General features: G+C 38.0%; 1 protein-coding gene across 2 annotated transcripts in view; it reads left to right on the forward strand.

Moving 5' to 3' along the window:
- The first annotated feature begins 851 nt into the window (after window positions 1–851).
- The window catches only part of GPR155 (G protein-coupled receptor 155), a 49080-nt gene continuing 28956 nt past the window's right edge, over window positions 852–20975 (forward strand). Inside the window, exons 1-5 of one of the 2 annotated variants that reach the window (XM_073218674.1) lie at window positions 852–1047; window positions 1780–1838; window positions 5161–5657; window positions 18457–18856; window positions 20515–20680. In XM_073218674.1, coding sequence (XP_073074775.1) covers window positions 5192–5657; window positions 18457–18856; window positions 20515–20680 — 1032 coding nt within the window. In that variant the 5' untranslated portion in view covers window positions 852–1047; window positions 1780–1838; window positions 5161–5191. The remainder of the gene's footprint in view (window positions 1048–1779; window positions 1839–5160; window positions 5658–18456; window positions 18857–20514; window positions 20681–20975) is intronic. The other variant, XM_017675252.3, reaches the window with a different exon arrangement.

The raw sequence follows: 20975 nt of genomic DNA on the forward strand, positions 1-20975 counted from the left end.
GACTGTGTGCCCTGCCTCCAAGGTGGGCTGAGTTATTGTCTGCTAAAAAGTATGTTAAGAACCTTACTTCTTAACTTCTTGGGTTTTAAAATGCAGTTTTAGTTTTAAGATGGAATTTTTCCTGTATTATGCTGTTTAAAGGTGGGCCTTTAAGCAGGCCAAAGTAAATTTTACAGTGGCATGATCTAATGGACACAATGAAGACATGGGCTGCATGCACTCAGATATTTTTCTGTATCTGGGGAATATTCAAACATTCCGGGCCAAGTTGCTCCTGGCCCTTTGAGCTTTAATTGATTATCTCACGAACTCTGAGCCTTTTCTGGGTTTCTAGCTTTAACTGGTTAACTTTTTGAGTCCCTTTTAGTGGGCTTCACTGGCCTTAATGCTCTCTCCACCCTGCTCATTATCTATTTTTCTGCCTAACACTTGCTCTTAAACCCTGTGCTATAAAAATGACTACATTAATCAAGAGAGGAGCTGGCGGATCACAGGAGGTTGGGGTTAGGAAGAGAGACCAGAAGCTTCTGCACCTAAACTAGGAAGAGAAAAAGGAGACTGAAAATCTCCCGCAGGCCCGCCATTTTGCGGGAGACAGACGGCCGGAAATCCCACCGCCAGAGTCTGGCCGCCGGGTGGGGCGCCTCCGGGACCGTGGGCCTCCGCCTCTCGGCGGTGGGGGCGGGGCCGGGGGGCGGGGCCGGGTCTGTGCGCCTCGGAAGTTCCTGGGGCGGTGCAGCTCGGAGGCTCGAGGGCGGGGCGGGGCGGGGCGGGGCCCGAAGGCGGTGCCTAGACGCTCCGAGGTTCCCGGCCAGGGGCGGGGCCTGCGGGCTGGGCGGGGCCGCGCGGCTGGCGCGGGGAGGAGCTGACCTGGTCGCGGCTCCTCTTCTCACTTTCTCGGAACGTGACTGAGCTGCTGCAGCTGGCAGCCGGCGGCTTCGGCGGGGCGAGCCGTGGGTGGGAGATGACGGTCATTTCCTCCCTGCTTGGCCCACCGCGAGTATCAACTCCCTTCGCCTCGGGGCCCTGGGACTGCGGACGTGGCAGGTGAGATGGGTCCCCAGGGCGCGAACCTGCCTGGTCCGGGCTCGGCTTTGTGGGCCCCTGGGGCCCCGGCTCCTCGGGTTTGGGCGGGTGGGCAGCGCCCGGCTCTTGGTGCCCAGGCCCGCAGTCTCCTGCTTGCAGTCTGCCTGCCTCTGCCCCGCAGCGCCCGCCTTTAGAACGTGCGTGGCCACCCGGGAAGACCTGTAAGCGAAGGGGCGGCTTGTCCCCCCCGGAGACAGAACTGCCACACCTTAGTTTGAGGAGCGCCTCATTGCATGTGCGTGCGCCCTGTCACCTTCGAGCTCTTCCCTGGATCCCAAGGGTGGCCTCAGTATCTGTCCTCCTGGGAGCTTCTGCTCAAGTACCTGGAGCGTATCAAATTTTCTTCCTTATCCCTTTTTGGAATGTGTCAATTACCACGTTTACTCCCATTCTCTGGGGAAGCTGAGCAACCAACTTTTTATCCCAAACACAGACCCCCGGCTGTTGCCTGCCCAGGCATGGGGTGGCAGCTCCTCTGTGGGCTGTTTGATTAGGGACTCCCCGTATCCTTATCTCGGAGGCCAAAGTCTGTCCCTGCCCACAGGGGAAGACGCAGTGCTTAGCGCTCCCCACCCTGGGTCTCTGTGGAGGACATTTGGTCCCCTGCAAGTAGGTGGGAGTGGGTGGATGGTTTGACTGTTGATGTTCAAGAGCGCTTTAATAGTACCACGCTGTTCTATGCTTTCCCCACAGGATATCGGATAAAATTTGAGAAATACACGGCCTAAGAGTTTAAAGGATTCTCTTTGAAAGTAATCACAACCCTCCTCCCCATTTTCACTTAATAGCAGTTGTTTACAATTTCAGTGGTTTCCTGTTATCTCAACCAAATGTGAAGTGGCCAGAAGTGGTTTGTATATAGCATTTCTCCACTCCCCACCCCAGTGAGTGGCCAGTGAGCAATCTTTTACTGTGACAGGTCAACCTGTTTGTTCTGTAACAAGCCTTGTTGCTTTTTTCAATTTATTTTTTATTATTTTTTAAATTAAGGTATCGATATACAATCTTATAAAGGTCTCATATGAGCAACAGTGTGGTTATTACATTCACCCATATTATCAAGTCATCCCCCCGCACACAAACCCCACTGCAGTCACTATCAGCGTAGCAAGATGCTACAGGGTCACTACTTAATAAGCCTTGCCTTTAATGAGATGAAAAGACTGGATGCAGTTTTTTTTTTTTTTAAACTGACGTTGCTGTGGTTCCTATTCATTTTAAAAGAAAACTTTAGAAAGCAAATTCTGCCAATGGAAAAAAAGGCAAAAACACACTTTGTAAGTCATTTTCATTTTCATTGTTTTTACTTTCCCTCAATTTGCAGGGTTTTTAATTTTTATTATAATGTTGAGAAACAGTGAAAGAAACCTCACGGGAGGAGGCAGATTACTTTTCAGGTTTTTTCTTCATTTTTGATTAACTGAAAGTTAAGTCTGGGCATTGCTACAACTATTTGACCATCACCTTGAGATGAAAGCTCTCCTTTCCCTACTAACAGCTATTTACAATCAAACGAAATTGAATTCCTCTTAGTTGCTTGGTACAAAACAAAAACTGATAACCTTACCACCCGTCCTGTCCCTCTATTTTAGTCTGAGGACCTTTACTATCAAGTAGAGTTGAAGAACTGGCATATGATGATGAATTATGTTTAAATTGTTACTATTATAATTGTGATTAGGACTACAGCTCCTATTAACAATTGCTACCATTTCTTGAAGGCCTACTGTGTGCTAAGCTACTGTGATAAGCTGTGTATAAAAATCTCTAATCCTCAAAATATCCCTCTAAGGAGGTTTTTACTCTCACTTTACAGTTGAAGAAGCTAAAGTTAAGAGAGGCTAATTAATTTGCCCAAAGAGTTCATGAATGAAAAAAAAACGGTTCATGAACAATAAAGGGCAAAATTGGGCTTATGTCTGTTTGATTCTTTCCACTGAACAACTCCTAGTTTAAACTGTTGTTTAAAAAACTGGACTACATAGATATGTAAGTAAGATACAAATAAGGAATAGTGAGCATATGAATTATTAGTAATCCAGGCAAATAAATACAGGGGACTTAAAAAATAACAGAAGACTGCATGAGTTGATCCCCTTATTTTCTAGCACTGCCTTTTCAAGTCTACATCTCTCAAGGCTCCAACTATTTAACACCTTTGTTTATTACCAGCTCTGTACTTCAGCTGTGGGTACCTCTACCAACTAGTAGTTTTCCCAGGATATAATTAGATTCTTTCTTGGTAAACTTCAAGTATGTGGGTATTGTAGGTTTTGTGTATATTGACCACTCCTATCTAATCCTGGTAGAAAAATACTTGTTCTGATTCAGATTAAATGTAAGGTTTTAAGTAGCTCAGTTTATACTAGGGTAGCACAAAGAAAATGATCTCATCTACACCTGTGTATCAGTTGTTGCTAGTCTCCAGCCTGGCATCTGAGTCTTTTTAGTGGTATTTAACCTGGGCATTGTACATTTCAAGAAGCATGAGCTTTTTTTTTAACTTTCTACCTTATATAAGGCCACTTTACGTAGTTAACCTAGAGTAGTCACTTAGAAATTGGCAATTGTCACTATTTTAATTTCAAGTTACTAATAATAGCTGATTAGTTGCAGATTTGTCCAAACCTCATGTTCATTGTTTCTCTGGCAGCAGGAAGAGAGACTGATAAGTATTATAGTGTTAGCATAAAGAATGTTTCCTGCTTTGGCATTTTCTGAATAGCTTTAAGAACATTTTAGAACACATTGTGGTCTTGGGCCTTTTGCTATAGTGAAAACCAAATACCTTATCATTCAGGAAATACAAGATTTCTGTCCATGAACTAGATAGTTCCTAAAAGAAAACATTGATCCACTAAAGGATGAAAGGTTTATTTAAGAGCAGGTTATTATTTTAGTCATTCATCAAAATTGTGTGTGTGAGTGTGTGTGTATGTGTATGTATGTGTATGTGGCTCCTGGGTGCTAGACGCTGTTCTAGATGTTAGGGACACAACTGCAAACATAAAACATTCACAGTCCCTACTTCTCTGGCACTCAAAAGTCTAGTGAAAGAAAAAGACATAAATCAAATAACCACTCTAAGGCATAGTATAATTTTAAACTGAGGAAAGTGACCTTAAGTTAAAGAACATGATGTTATTTGAGAAAAAATCCAGGCCTAGCTGTAGGGTTAGAGAAGCCCTTCCTGATGAAGTGACTCCTGAACTCATGATTTGGAGTATGTGTAGGTGTTGTTATGTATAGAGTGGTAGGTGGGTAAGTAGAAAACATTTTAGAATGAACTGCGTGTGCAAAGTCCCTGTAGCACAAAGGAACTATCGGGCCTTTAAGAAGGCAGATATGTAGGACTGATGTGAAAGGAGCTAAGGGTAGGTTTGTTGGGATGCCATCATTTTTTTCTTTCATTTTCTCTTGCATGTTACCAAAAGTTATATTTAACTTTTGTTCAGTGGTGACTTTCTGCCAGATATGATTATAAGGACTTTACTTGAATAATCTCAAATTCCTCTGAGGCAGGTACAGTTGCTGCCATTTCACAAATGAGGAAACTGAGGCACAGAAAAGTTACTGGATAAAGTTGATAAGTGATATGCTTCTTTCTATCCTGTGCTCTAGAATGACCACAAGCTAGCATGGGCCTTCCCATCCAGTGTGATTCCTTGATGTGGTCCTGAGAACTTAGATTTACAGAGAATTTGGGAGCAGGGGGACATTCAGCAGAGACTCTGTGGGCCTTATTCACTCACTGGGTGGAGCTCAAGTATGATCACTGGGGAGAGCTACATGGCAGCCCTGCAGCTATAATATGTATGGATCTTAGTTTGCTTATGTCTGATACTGAACATAGGACAGCAACATAAATGTTTTGAGCTGGCTTACCCTTGAGAAAAAGAGGTTATTGTTAGCAAACACTCTTGCCCTTTTTTAATTGCATTTTTATATATAAGAAAGTATGTACATATATTTATTTAGTTGGCCATTTAATAAGTCTGAGTTTGCCAATGTATCCTTGCAACTATAATTCTTCTTACTGATTGTCACAGGGAATCTTTCTTCCTTTCTTTCCAGAGATCTGGTTGGTGTTGGAGGGTGAAAGAAAATGAATTTTTTTTCTGATTTACCTGCAGAGAACTTAACCATTGCAGTCAATATGACCAAGACTTTGTCCTCAACAGTAGCACATGGATTCAATTCTACTAATGATCCACCTTCAATGTCAATAACAAGGCTTTTTCCAGCCTTACTAGAATGCTTTGGCATAGTCCTTTGTGGCTACATAGCAGGAAGAGCCAATGTCATAACGTCCACACAGTCCAAAGGACTGGGAAATTTTGTCTCCAGATTTGCACTTCCAGCTTTATTATTTAAAAACATGGTTGTACTTAATTTTTCCAATGTGGATTGGTCTTTCCTATATAGTATCTTAATTGCCAAAGCTTCTGTGTTTTTCATTGTATGTGTATTAACCTTACTGGTTGCCAGTCCTGATAGTCGATTTAGCAAAGCTGGACTGTTCCCTATTTTTGCTACACAAAGTAATGATTTTGCATTGGGATATCCTATAGGTAAGTTATTTTTTATTTTTCAAGTTTTTAAAATATTCAAATGTTTTTAAGAATTTATAAAATTTAAGCCTTTAATTTGTCTAAGCATTAGCTAATGAAATATTTACTCTTATATTTAAGAAATCTTTCATACTTTCCCTTTAAATATTTCTTAAATTAGGGTGAATTCTATTTTTTCCTTAACTTCAGAGTTCGAGGCTCCTTCAAACATCAATCTAAAATAAATGGTCATATCCAAATAAACTTTGTGAATTGTCTTTCTAATAGTATTCTTTTTCTTTTCAATAATCAGATATGAAGTTCAGTTTTCAAAAGGGATCAGATTCTGATTTAAATTGGGTAAAAAAGATAAGCTTATGTCTACATAAAAATAGTCATTGTTAAATGTTAGTGGAAATTTATGAGTGACTTTACCTCCCTTTTCCTATCATCTAGAATTTATGTTACTTTATACTAAAGCTTGTATTTGAGCTTGTTATGCAAAATTTCAATGTACTTTAGTTGAAGCTAATTTATTGTTTAAGAGCAAAAATGGTGAGGGTTTTTTTACCTTTCCAGTGTTTCCTTCTTTACCTTACCAACTTTTTAAGCAACCTAGTTTTATGTTTCTATGGGTGTATGTTTTCCTTAAAAAATACCATACCAGTTTGGTATATCAAGATACTGTGAAAGGAAACATATATTCTTTTTTCAGAACACTCTGACACTAAGAAAATATATACTTAGTAACTACTTTTTTATATTTTTATTTTTAAAGTAAAGTTTATGTTGTGCTTTGATCATGTATCATAATGTGAGGACCTGAATATTATGGATCTAATCATTCATTCATGTGGATCTGATACCTGCTGGGAATACACCTGTGGACAAAGTTCTTGTACATACTGAATTTATATTTTAATGGGAAAATAGAATAAAAGCTAAAATAATGTCAGCCATAAATATAGAGGGTTAGTAATGAGGAGGTGCTATTTGAGGTAGGGGGTCAGTAATGGCCTTTCTGATGATACGTCTTCTGAACAGAGACTGAAAGAAACTTACTGGTGGATAGTTGAAATCTACCATTAACGTTCAGATTTCTTATCTACTAGTTTTAACAATCCTGCCCCTGAAATATTTCACCACTGGCACCTAAAGGATTCAAGTGGACTGTACTTTTTCATCTTTTTCCCCCTTTGACCATCCTCCAGCTCATTTACCAGAAATGGACATAAACCTTAGAAATTAAGTAACTGTGAGTAAAAGCAGGAGGTTCATGAGAGAGGGAAAACTAGGCTCTTAGATAACTGGCTGTAAATAGAAACTAGATAGGTGTTCCCTTCAGGTTATTGAATTTCAAAATTAAGAATGAACCAAGCATTTAAATAAAGACTTTGGAAATAAAAGAGCAAGAAGGAATGTGTTGTCCACCTCTTCAGAAGCATTAATAATGTAAATTTGTCAAGGTATTTATGATACAAGGACCTTAGAAGTGGCTCAGGATCATAGTGTTAAATATTTAATAAATAGTGGTAAATCTTTTATTTTTAGGGTATTATTGATATACACTCTTATGAAGGTTTCACATGAAAAAACAATGTGGTTACTATATTTACCCATATTATCACGTCCCCACCCATACCCTAATGCAGTCATTGTCTATCCGTCCAGCAAGATGCCACAGATTCACTGTGTGCCTTCTCTGTGCTACACTGTTCTCCCCATGATCCCCCATACCATGTGCACTAAACATAATACCCCTCAATCCCTTTCTCCCTCCCTCCCCACCCACCCTCCCACACCCCTCCCCTTTGGTAACCACTTTTTCCTTCTTGGAGTCTGTGAGTCTGCTGCTATTTTGTTCCTTCAGTTTTGCTTCATTGTTATACTCAACAAATGAGGGAAATCATTTGGCACTTGTCTTTCTCCGCCTGGTTTATTTCACTGAGCATAATATCCTCCAGCTCCATCCATGTTGTTGCAAATGGTAGGATTTCTTTCTTATGGCTAAATAGTATTCCATTGTGTATATGTACCACATCTTCTTTATCCATTCATCTACTGATGGACACTTAGGTTGCTTCCATATCTTGGCTATTGTAAATAGTGCTGTGATAAACATAGGGGTGCATATGTCTTTTTGAGTCTGAGAAGTTGTATTCCTTGGGTAAATTCCAAGGAGTGGAATTCTCAGGTCAAATGGTATTTCTATTTTTAGTTTTTGGAGGAACCTCCATATTTCTTTCCACAATGGTTGTACTAGCTTTTATTCCCACCAGCAGTGTAGGAGGGTTCCCTTTTCTCCACATCCAAGCATTTGTTGTTCTTAGTCTTTTTGATGCTGGCCATCTTTACTGATGTGAGCTGATATCTCATTGTGGTTTTAATTTGCATTTCCCTGATGATTAGTGATGTGGAGCATCTTTTCATGTGTCTGTTGGCCATCTGAATTTCTTCATTAGAGAATTGTCTCTTCATATCCTCTGCCCATTTTTTTATTGGGTTATTTGCTTTTTGGGTGTTGAGGTGTGTGAGTTGTTTATATATTTTGGATGTTAACCCCTTGTCAGATACAAATATATTCTCCCATACTGTAGGATGCTTTTTGTTCTGTTGGTGGTGTCCTTTGCAGTACAGAAACTTTTTAGTTTGATGTAGTTCTGTGAGTTCATTTCTGCTTTTGTTTCCCTTGCTTGAGGAGATGCATTCAGGAAGAAGTTGCTCATGCTTATATTAAGGAGATTTTTGCCTGTGTTGTCTTCTAAGAGTGTTATGATTTCATGACTTACATTCAGGTCTTTGATCCATTTTGAATTTACTTTGGTGTATGGGGTTAAGCAATAATCCAGTTTCATTCTCTTTCATGTAGCTGTCCAGTTTTGCCAACACCAGCTGTTGAACAGGCTGTCATATCCCCATTGTATGTCCATGGCTCCTTTATCATATAGTAATTGACCATATGTGGTTGGGTTTATATCAGGGCTCTCTAGTCTTTTCAATTGGTCTATGAGTCTGTTCTTGTTCCAGTACCAAATTGTCTTGATTACTGTGGCCCTTTGTAGTAGAGCTTGAAGTTGGGGAGCATAATCCCCCCAGCTTTATTTTTCCTTCTCAGGATTGCTTTGGCTATTCGGGGTCTTTTGTGGTCCCATATGAATTTTAGAATGATTTTCTCTAGTTCGTTGAAGAATGCTGTTGGTATTTTGATAGGAATTGCATTGAATCTGTAGATTGCTTTAGGCAGAATGGCCGTTTTAACAATATTAATTCTTCCTATCCACAAGCACGAGATGTGTTTCCATTTATTGGTATATTCTTTAATTTCTCTCATGAGTGTCTTGTACTATTCAGAGTATAGGTCTTTCACTTCCTTGGTTAGGTGTATTCCTGGGTATTTTATTCTTTTTGATGCAACTGTGAATGGAATTGTGTTCCTGATTTCTCTTTCTGCTACTTCATTGTTAGTGTATAGGAAAGCAACAGATTTCTGTGTATTCATTTTGTATCCTGCAATTTTGTTGAATTCAGATATTAAATCTAATAGTTTGGGAGTGGATTCTTTAGGGTTTTTTATGTACAATATGATGTCATCTTCAAACAGTGACAGTTTAACTTCTTCCTTGCCAATCTGGATGCCTTTTATTTCTTTGTTTTGTGTGATTGCCGTGGCTAGGACCTCCAGTACTATGTGAAATAAAAGTGGGGGAGAGTGGGCATCCCTGTCTTGTTCCCTATCTTAAAGGAAAAGCTTTCAGCTTCTCACTGTTAAGTATAATGTTGGCTGTGGGTTTGTCATATATGGCCTTTGTTATGTTGAGGTACTTGTCCTCTGTACCCATTTTGCTGAGAGTTTTTATCATGAATGGATGTTGAATTTTGTCGAATGCTTTTTTAGCATCTATGGAGATGATCATGTGATTTTGGTCCATCATTTTTGGATGTGGTGGATGATGTTGGATTTTTGAATGTTGTACCATCTTTGCATCCCTGGAATAAATCCTTCTTGATCATGATGGATGATCTTTTTTATGTATTTTTTACTTTGGTTTGCTGATATTTTGTTGAGTATTTCTGCATCTATGTTCATCACGGATATTGGTCTGTAATTTTCTTTTTTTGCGGTGTCTTTGCCTGGTTTTGGTATTAGAGTGATGCTGGCCGCATAGAATGAGTTTGGAAGTATTCCCTCTTCTTTTACTTTTTGGAAAACTTTTAGGAGGATGGGTATTAGGTCTTCACTAAATGTTTGATAAAGTTCAGCAGTGAAGCCATCTGGTACAGGCGTTTGTTCTTTGGTAGTTTTTTAATTACCAGTTCAGTTTCATTGCTGGTAATTGGTCTGTTCAGATTTTCTGTTTCTTCCTTGGTCAGCCTTGGAAGGTTTTATTTTTCTAGAAAGTTGTCCATTTCTTGTTAGCATATAATTTTTCATAATCTCTAATAATTTTTTGTATTTCTGTGGTGTCCATAGTGATTTTTCCTTTCTCATTTCTGATTCTGTTTATGTGAGTAGACTCTCTTTTTTTCTTGGTAAGTCTGGCTAGGGGTTTATCTATTTTGTTTATTTTCCCAAAGAACCAGCTCTTGCTTTCATTGATTCTTTCTATTGTTTTATTCTTCTCGATTTTACTTATTTATGCTCTAATCTTTATTATGTTCCTCCTTCTACTGACTTTGGGCCTCCTTTGTTCTTCCTTTTCTAGTTTCATTAATTGTGAGTTTAGACTGCTCATATGGGATTATTCTTCTTTCCTGAGGTAGGCCTGTATTGCAGTATACTTTCCTTTTAGCACAGCCTTTGCTGCAACCCACAGATTTTGCAGTGTTAAATTATTGTTGTCATTTGTCTTCACATATTGCTTGATCTCTGTTTTTATTTGGTCATTGATCCACTGGTTAATTAGGAGCATGTTCTGAACCCTACATATGTTTGTGGGATTTTTCATTTTCCTTGCATAATTTATTTCTAGTTTCATACCTTTGAGGTCTGAGAAACCGGTTGATACAATTTCAACCTTTTTGAATTTACTGAGTCTCTCTTTGTGGCCTAGTATATGATCTATTCTTGAAAATGTTCCATGTGCCCTTGAGAAGAATGTGTATTTTGCTGCTTTTGGGCGTAGAGTTCTGTAAATAGCTGTTAGGTCCGTCTGTTCTAATGTGCTGTTCGGTGCCTCTGTCTCCTTACTTACTTTCTGTCTGGTTGGTCTGTCCTTCAGAGTGAGTGGAGTGTTGAATCTCCTAGAATGAATGCATTGCATTCTATTTCCTCTTTTAATTCAGGTAGTATTTATTTCACATATGTAGGTGCTCCTGTGTGTTGGGCGCATAGAGATTTATAATGGTTATATCTTCTTGTTGGATTGACCCCTTTATCATTATGTAAGGTCCTTCTTTGTCTCTTGTGACTTTGTTTTGTAGTCTATTTTGTCTGATACAACTACTGCAACTCCTGCTTTTTTCTCTCTATTAGTTGCATGAAATATCTTTTTCCATCCCTTCACTTTTAGTCTGTGTATATCTTTGGGTTTAAAGGGAGTCTCTTGTAGGCAGCGTATAGACGGGTCTTGTTTTTTTATCCATTCAGTGACTCTATGTTTTTTGGTTGGTACATTTAGTCCATTTACATTTAGGGTGATTATCGATAGGTATGTACTTATTGCCGTTGCAGCCTTTAGACTCATGGTTACCAAAGGTGCAAGGTTAACTTCCTTACTATCTAAGAGTCTAACTTAACTCACTTAATATGCTATAACAAACACAATCTAAAGGTTCTTTTTTTTTCTCTTCCCTTTTCTTCCTCTTCCATTCTTTATATATCAGGCATCACATTCTGTACTGTTTGTCTATCCCTTGATTGACTTTGGGGATAGTTAATTTAATTTTGCATTTGCTTAATAATTAGCCATTCTACTTTCTTTACTGTGGTTTTATTACCTCTGGTGACAGCTATTAAACCTTAGGAACACTTCCATCTATAGCAGTCTCTCCAAAATACACTGTAGAGATGGTTTGTGGGAAGTAAATTCTCCCAGCTTTTGCTTAGCTGGAAATTGTTTAATCCCTCCTTCAAATTTAAATGATAATCTTGCCAGATAAAGTATTCTTGGTTCGAGGCCTTTCTGCTTCATGGCATTAAATACATCATGCCACTCCCTTCTAGCCTGTAAGGTTTCTGCTGAGAAGTCTGATGATAGCCTAATGGGCTTTCCTTTGTATGTGATCTTATTTCTCTCTCTGGCTGCTTTTAATAGTCTGTCCTTGTCCTTGATCTTTGCCATTTTAATTATTATGTATCTTGGTGTTGTCTTCCTTGGGTCCCTTTTGTTGGGAGATCTGTGCACCTCCATGGCCTGGGAGACTCTCTCCTTCCCCAGATTGGGGAAGTTTTCAGCAATTACTTCTTCAAAGACACTTTCTATCTCTTTTTCTCTCTCTTCTTCTTCTGATACCCCTATCATGCGAATATTGTTCTGTTTGGGCTGGTCACACAGTTCTCTCAATATTCTTTCATTCTTAGATATCCTTTTTTCTCTCTGTGACTCAGCTTCTTTGTATTCCTCCTCTTTAGTTTTATTTCATTTATCGTCTCCTCCACCATATCCAACCTGCTTTTAATGACCTCCATTGTGCTCTTCAATGATTGGATCTCTGACTGGAATTCATTCCTGAGTTCTTGAATATTTTTCTGTACCTCCATGAGCATGTTAATGATTTTTATTTTAACTCCCTTTCAGGAAGAGTCATGAGGTCAATGTCATTGAAATCTTTCTCAGGAGTTGTATTCATAATTTTACTTTGAACCAGGTTCCTTTGGTGTTTCATATTTGTATATGCGTCCTCTAGTGCCCAGAAGCTCTACTCTCTGGAGCTGCTCAGCCCCTGAAGCAATGTTGGGGGTCACAGGGGAGTGGTATTGGTGCCTGGAGGGAGGAAAGAGATGTTTCCTGCTTCACAGCTGCTATGCCTGTCTGCACTGTCTGAACCAGTGGGCTGGGCACACAGGTATAAGCCTCTATGCTTACATTTGTAGTTGCTGTAGACAGGTCTTCCCTCTGGCTGGCCTAATGCCAGGGTAGAGTTTGCCGGTTTGCAAGCCAGGTGGGCTGCCCGGGAGAAAGACGCAGCAGGCTGTGTATCACGGAAGGAGTCCTTCGAACTGTGTAGCCAGCCAGGAAGCTGGAGCACCTGAAGATTGTGAAAGCTCCTAACCTGCTGGGCAGAGTGCACCCAGACAATTTTGTCTACCTGTCCTTTCTCCTGAGCAGTAAGGTCTGTTCAATCCTTGCCCCTTTAGCAGCCTTCTTGCTGTTAGGAAGTCTCTCAGACTGCCTGCCTTGCTTTTGTCCCAGAGCAGCCAGATATGGATCCCTGCTTTCCATAAGTGGCTGGAATCTCAGTCTCTCCAGGAATTTTGCCTGTCTTAGCTTTCCAACCCCCTAATCACTAGAGTACCATTTAAGCACCGTGCAATGTATGTTTGTGCTCCCAGAGCAGATCTCCGGAGCTAGGTATTCAGCAGTACCAGGTGTCCACTCCCTCCCTGCTCTGTTTCTTTTCCTCCCACCAGTGAGCTGGGGTTGGGGAAGGGCTTGTTTCCCCCCAAGCCACAGCTGTGGTACGTTACCTTGTTCTGTGAGGTTTATTCTTTTCTCCAGGTGTATGCAGTTTGGTGCAGTCCTCTTTCCTGTTGCTTTTTCAGGATTAGTTGTATTAATTATATTTTTGTATTACATGTGGTTTTAGAAGGAAGCCTCTGTCTCACCTCTCACACTGCCATCTTTCAATATTGCTTAATTTTAATTTAGGCATAAATAAACTCTAAGTATGTAGTTTCATGCTCATAGATGAGTAAGCCAATAAGTGAATAGAACTAACATTCATAACTTCATAGTTTATAGAGTATTTTCCTATATACTTACTTCATTTGAGGTAAAGCAGAAACTATTCTCATCTTCAACAAAGGCTTACAGAGATTTCATTGTCTTATCCCAGGGCACACAGCTAACTGGTGACTGAGACCCAAATGTAGGTCTTCTTTTCTGAATCCTGGGCATTCTCTCATTCCACTTAGTTATATAGCACATCCATTTAATCTGCAGAACACCCAGCTAGTCCATATTAGTTTCAATACATTGACTAGGTCAGTTTCAAAGAGAAGGAAAGATTTTTTTATCTTTACATTAATTTAAAAATATTCCATAAAATGAGTAGCAATGGGAAAAAGATCTATTTGATGAGTTTATACATTTTCATATCAAGGCAGAATCTCCAAATAAAAAATGTATTCATCCATTTTCATCAGTGCTTTTCTTAGGTCTCACATTAAATCAGTGAATGTAGTAATAATCATGTTCCCAGCAGTGTGCTAGCCCAATTTCCCTAATGATTATGCTTGTAGATTCTGAGTTGTCATTTTTAAATCACAAGTAACATGAGCCCTTGTAAGGTTAGGTTGTAGACAATAACCTTACCAGAAAGCAATAGTGTACACAGAAGTGCATTCCCATATATCTGCAGATTGGAAGGTATGGTATAGAACTGTGAGGCTGTGCATCTGCTCCGATGAGGTTATTTATTATTGCTGTCCATGCCCATCTGCCTTCTGGCCTTGTTCTGGGTGAACAGAGAAGACTGTCTCTAGAGAGAAGACCATTTCTTTCTGTTTGTTATGTGGCCTCTCCTAGGAATTCCCACTTATTAATAAATAAGAATCATAGCTTAGAAGAAATGTCCTTTTTTAAAACTGCATTTGTTCTACAGTATCAGTTCTATTTACAAGTGACTCAGGAGATGGCAGGTAAAGTAATAAAAAGGACAATCATGTTTCCTTTTTCTCTATATTATGACAATTATAATGGTCTATGAAATTATGTTAAAATGATTTATGTATACTCCAATGATAGAATACCACAGTGCATTATTTTACACTAAAAAAAGAAACTTTTTTAGACAGTTGTTTTCAAAGGTATTGGAAGAAATTTGAGTGTGAGAAGAAACCAAGAATCTGCGAAGGTGAAATGTAGATTTCAGCAAATCAGAGTCGTTCCCTACCTCTGTCATTAAAAGATACTAATAAGGCATAGTTAAGTTCTGTAATTTATTCTTCAAACAATGCTGATAGCATAAGTACCCTGAATAATCATAATTATGCTCTAGTGCTTGAGCTGTAAACAGAAAGGAAATGAAGCATTTAACTGTATGCCATTAAGTAATAGAATGATCTTGGCCGGGGTCTTTGTGTTATTTTGTAGGGATTGAAGCCCTGCAGGAATCAAAATGGGAGCCACAGTGGGTGGCTAATTTTGTCTTTTAGTTCTCTGAAGCTATGTAATAATTCCTTAGAGTGGGATTCTCCCCTCCTCCCAAGAGCCTTACTTTATAAGTACTAGTTAATTAGAACTTAATAGTTGATATAATGATTATAGATCTAATTTGTTAATATAGGTCACTGCTTTCATATGTTTTTCAGATTTGAAAAACCATCTTTAGATTGGCAACAAAATCACTGCCAATTTATATATAAATAATAACGTTAAGTAATGCAAATGAATGGCAGAAATAGACTGATACTTCCATATTGAATCCTAGTATTTTAGTAATTTAACAAGTATTCCCAATTTTTTGCTCTCCCACTAAACTAATGCCTTTTTTGTCTTTGTATACCTGTTCCACTGAATTAAAATACTCCAGTTGTAAGCTGCTTTATAAATATTCAGAATATGAAAAAATGGATATTAAAAGAAATGAGTTAGCAGATAACAATTATATATTAATTACTGTGTATTATAAAATAACTGAAACCTTTGATATTTGATGTATGAATTCTATCTTCAAGTATTTTCAGTTTTGCTCAGCACTGTGCTGAGGCCTGGGGGCTTATAAAATAATGCCTTCAAGTAATGTATAATTTCTTGAGGTGGCAGTAATATGAAACAAGGCACCAGAACCATCCAGAGAAGGGGAGATCCATGATGTAGCTTGAAGACTTGGTGGAATAAGTGGTACCCAAGATAGGCCTTAATCAGTAGGCAAGATTTAGATAAGAAAAGAGAGACTTGAAGAAGTTGGGAATGATGATCATCATGTAAATAACAATTATGAACCTGGTGTTTGTGTGGTGTAACTATGAGATTAAACTGGTTGATGGAGGCTTTGCACTGAGGAATAGTGAGAGATGAGCTGGATACATAAGGGACCAATTGTGGAGACTGGACTGTAAATGTCAAAAGGGTTTTATAGCTGTTCTTGTGGGTGGTGAAAGCTGTGGGCAAATCTTAATTTTTGAAAATTAGAATTCAGACAACATTGTCAGCAGTGAATAAAGTAGATGAAGGGGGTAGTCAAGAAAAACCAAAAGAATACAGGCTGGTAAAAACATTAAGTAACCTAGTTTTGAGATTTTTGACTAGTGGTAGTAGGAATTGAGAAAATACAAAAGATCCTGCAAAAGAAGATTGGCTAACCATATCTAATGAAGACTATTCTCAAATTTGCACTGAGCTTTTAAAACAATCCAATCCATTATCTGATGGTGCTTACGTGCTAGTGTGCCAGGAAAATACATCTCTGAAATTTTTGTGTGCTATAAGTTGTCAAAGGACATCCCTCACATAGTTTATTTTGGCCACATGGGAAAATTCTTGTGCTCAATTCGAAAACAAGGCTTTTCCAAAATACACTCTATATTTTAAAACTTAAGTTGTGGGCAGGTATGGATGCCTTTCTCTTAGAGATAGAATATGCAATTAGAAAAAGTGTAGCTGTCTAGAAAGCCATCAAAATGGTTTTTTGGTTTTTTTTTTACTTAAAAGATGAAACCTTGTAAAAACCTGAATGAAAGCCACTAAGAGATATAGAGCTAGTATATCTAATGTGGAGATCAATCGAAAGAATTTGTGAAACTTAAGTAACTAAATGTTTTGTTTAACCACTGCTTCATTTGGAGATATTATAGATCTTTGTATGTGCTTAGCTGAAAAAAAAAAAGGGAATTGAATCTTATTTTTTAAAAGTAGGTTTTAGCTAATGAGAACAAAGTGAACTTCTAGAGGTTATATAATCTGATTATGTAACTTTAACAGAACAAGTGCTTGAAATTAACTGAACTTACATATCCTAAGTAAACAAATATATTTTCCTACCTGTGTAACTTTATCTTAATGTAAATTGAGAAACTTAACCTTTAACATTTTTTCACATAATTACCTCTCTTCTTGCAGGTGACTGTGGCTGTTCTTTTTTTATCTTTCTCTCTCAACCTCAAATCATTTATGAATAAGCCTTTATCTATATTAGGTTGAATTTTAGAACTCATTACCTAGAATGTGCCTAGAGACCAGATTGCTTACTCCATGGCTCTAACTTGTCGTGATCAACCTAAGACCAGGCCACCAACCTGATGTCCACCAAGAAACTGGTACAAGTCTGGTCCAACCCTCCTACCCCCTTCAAGGAGACTCATCTTATGTAGTAGTTAGCTTCTAAAGTCATCACACACAGTCAAACCCTTGAAAAATTTCTTAAGTCATCCACAAAATCACACGTAGTCTGTGTATATTATACCCTCATAAGTCTGACACAGCCAGATTTTTTCTCTACTATTGTTCTTCAATGAACAAGTGAGGTAATTAGCTCACATTTGAGAAGATGCTTTACGAAAAAAAATGAAACTTTTGCTTTCCTAAGAAAGTATAGATAAATTTGCCATAGTTAAATGTGCATTGATGTGACTCAACGGTATTCCTCTCCCAAACATTTCTAGACCCACCTTTCCATCCCTAATTCTTCAGCATATCACCAGTTTTCCTGCAGGCATTCATTCCCTGTCATTCCTCTGAAATGGAGGCTACTTGTTTTCTTTCCACCTGCACACCACATGAGCAGTGGCAGGCAGGGCTGGCGTCCTCCCCGCCACCTCGTGTCTCTGTTAGGCTTTCTGTGGTGTGTGTGAGAGCTGCTGCCAGGTCCGTGCTCCCTGGGTATTAGTGCTGTCATCTGCTGACATCATCAGCCTGGTCACTTTCTCACCCAGTAAAGACTAATAATCTGGCTCCCTGTCATCTCTATTCCCAAATTCTCCCATGCTGTTTGGCTTCAGCATCCATATGGACTTCCCATCGGACTCTATTTCAGCCACCCACTCCATGGCCATATCCTGTACCTAGTCATCTGAGAGATACTAAATTGAACAGCTTGCCATCTGACTTATTCCAAACTCCTATACTTCTAACTACATGTAATTCTTGGGCTTGGTAGGGACCTCCAGTTGCTGACTCCTCTGCTTTCTATCTGTCAGACATCTTCCATCTTCACTGCTTTGGCTGTATAGTTAGGACTTGATCACAGCAGTGTTTGTGTTTGGTTTGCTGTCTCCTGCTCTCTCCTCGATCCTCTGGAGTCTGGTTTCTGCCTCATCAGTCCAGTGAAACCTCTCAAGGGAACCAACAACTATTACTATTACTACTTAAATGTTTAATTTATTACTAGGTCTTTATTTTGAATTGTCTCTTTTAAGAATTCTACAATTCTGCCCTTTTATTGAGATTAGTTTTAGCCTCTACATAGTGAAAATTAGTGGATTTTACTAAAAATAATTTTTAAGTTATCATCTAACTAACATCATTTAATATAATGTGTTTGTGTTCCTTTTCAGTTTTATTACTAAAATGTACTTTTCCAAACTTGTCTATAATGAGGTCATTCTGCACTATTTAGATTACAGTATGTTTTAATTAAGCATGGAAAACATTATATATGTAACTCATTAATGTATTATGTGGTAATTGTTTTTAAATGAATTTCAATTCATGTTTTGCAGTTGAAGCTTTATATCAAACTACATACCCAGAATATCTCCAGTACATTTACTTGGTGGCGCCAATATCTCTTATGATGTTAAACCCTATAGGGTTTATCTTCTGTGAAATTCAGAAGTGGAAAGACACCCCCAATGCTTCTCAAAACAAAGTGAAAATTGTGGGACTTGGACTTCTGCGTGTATTACAGAACCCAATAGTATTTATGGTCTTCATTGGTATAGCCTTCAATTTTATTCTTGATCAAAAGGTGCCCATGTATATGGAAAATTTTCTTGATGGACTTGCAAATTCTTTTTCTGGATCAGCCCTATTTTATCTTGGCCTGACAATGGTAGGAAAAATAAAGAAACTGAAGAAGTCAGCATTTGTTGTACTAATTCTTCTCATCACAGCTAAACTGTAAGTTTCACTTATTGAACTTGGGGGTTGTATTTTGTGAAAGCCTTGTTTAGCCAATTCATTAGGATGTCTGCAGCTATTTTCTGCTTTAAATAGTGTGATGGTAATAATCTCTCCTGAGTAATGGTGATTTAAAGGAAGATATGAGATTGGTATATTGTGGGAAGTCATTTCCTTATTCTTTCCATTTTACTGTCAGAGGATAAAGACTTGGTTTTTCTTCAGCTTTTATATAGTTTTACTTAATGTCTCCTACCGTCCCCATTTTGAAAGGAATTTTGCAGGATTTCTGAGTTTTCTCAATCTATTAAAATCCTATTAGTCATGATTAAAACAATGATTTTTGAATATAAAGGTTTTTCATGAATTTGGGGGAAATATTCTATAATTTTGTGGGTGGTTGAACTTTCAAATACAGGTAAGTCAATGTGTATAATTACTATCAACTGTCTAGTCCTAGCCTGTCAAAAAGTTCTTATCAGCTCCTTAGTTAACGGTTCTTCAGCTTATTGAACTCATTAGCCATGGAGTTATCTTCATGGTATAGGTGATGTAATTTTACTGCATGAATCAAGGTACTTGGGGCATACTTACCCATTAAATTCAGCTTTTGTATAGACAGTTAAATTCATTAGACCAGTGTGATGTGAAATAGTATCTGTATTTTAAGATACAATAATAAAAGTGAATATAAGTTCTGAAAGTTATTTATGGTGGTGTTATTATGCTCATTGGAAATAAAATATTAATTAGTACTGTCACAGTAATAAATATGGTTCTAATGATAATATCAACTTCAACTTCTAAGCGTAACTTAAATATTCTCATTTTAAAAATCTTTTTTCTGGGTCTTTGATTTCTTTTATTTTTTTATCTACTTTTTTAACTTAAAAAATACATGTAAAGGTAGTTTTTAATTCAATCTTAGGGCCACTCTTTAGGTGCTGCTGGGACAATGTTGTCAACCTTGCTCTTGTTCTTTTTAAAAGAAAGCTCCATTTACTCAGCTACTGCTGTATACTGAAGGATTTGTTTAACAAGTGACTCTTCACCAGGTCTGGATTTCACTAACTTTCTGCCCTACCTAGTTGTTTCAGTTCTCTTTGCTAAACCTTTTTGTCTTCACAATGATGAAGAGCTAATTGTAAGACACCTATTTTAATACTGGCTTTTAGAATCGAATTGAGCAGCATTGTTATCATTACCTGAACTATTTAAACCCCTAATCATAATAAAGATCAGATTAATTTTTTTCAAAAAGAACTTTAGCAATTTTCCTTAAGAAAGTTTGCTCAGATTGTCAATCTTTTTTTCTTTTAACATTTCAATGAAAAAAGAAAGCAAGAAACAGCAGCTATAATTATACAACTCTTAGAATTTTTTGCAAGAAAATTATTTGCAGAACAAAAAAATCGGAATTTTTCCCTGATGTTTGAAGTGTATCTAGAATACTGTTATACTTTAAATGGTGCCAAGTTGAATTCTGATTGTTACCACAAATGTCCACAAGTAGGCCTGCAGACAGTATGTTCATGCAAATAGATACACCTTCTGGGCGTGAGGAAAACAACCTAATGCCAAGTTCACCAGAACAGTGTATCACTTGGGGACCAGCATTCTTTGATAGCAAGTAAATGATGTATTTCTTGTTCCTTCAGCCTGGTGCTGCCCCTTCTGTGCAGAGAAATGGTGGAACTCTTGGACAAGGGCGACAGTGTAGTGAACCATACAAGCTTATCAAATTATGCATTTTTGTATGGTGTATTTCCTGTAGCACCGGGAGTGGCTATCTTTGCAACACAGTTCAACATGGAAGTAGAGATTGTATGTATATACCACTTTCTGATTGTTTGCATGGCTAGTAGAAAAGTGAATTTTTAAAACAGAAATCAGCATTCTTCCATGAAAATTTGATACCTGTAAGCTACTTTGTTGAAAATAAGAAGACATTATATAACAATAGACTTATTTTACCTGGGGTCTTTATTTAGCCATGATTTTTTTCATTAGCCTTTGTTAGTTTCAAGTATTTTAATAGTATACTTAAGTGTAAAAGTTATTTTAGGTAATTTTTGAAATTTTGAGGAAAAAAATCTGTTTTATTCATTGATTATTCAAC

Source organism: Manis javanica, chromosome 12, assembly GCF_040802235.1.
Source record: "Manis javanica isolate MJ-LG chromosome 12, MJ_LKY, whole genome shotgun sequence".
Taxonomy (NCBI): domain Eukaryota; kingdom Metazoa; phylum Chordata; class Mammalia; order Pholidota; family Manidae; genus Manis; species Manis javanica.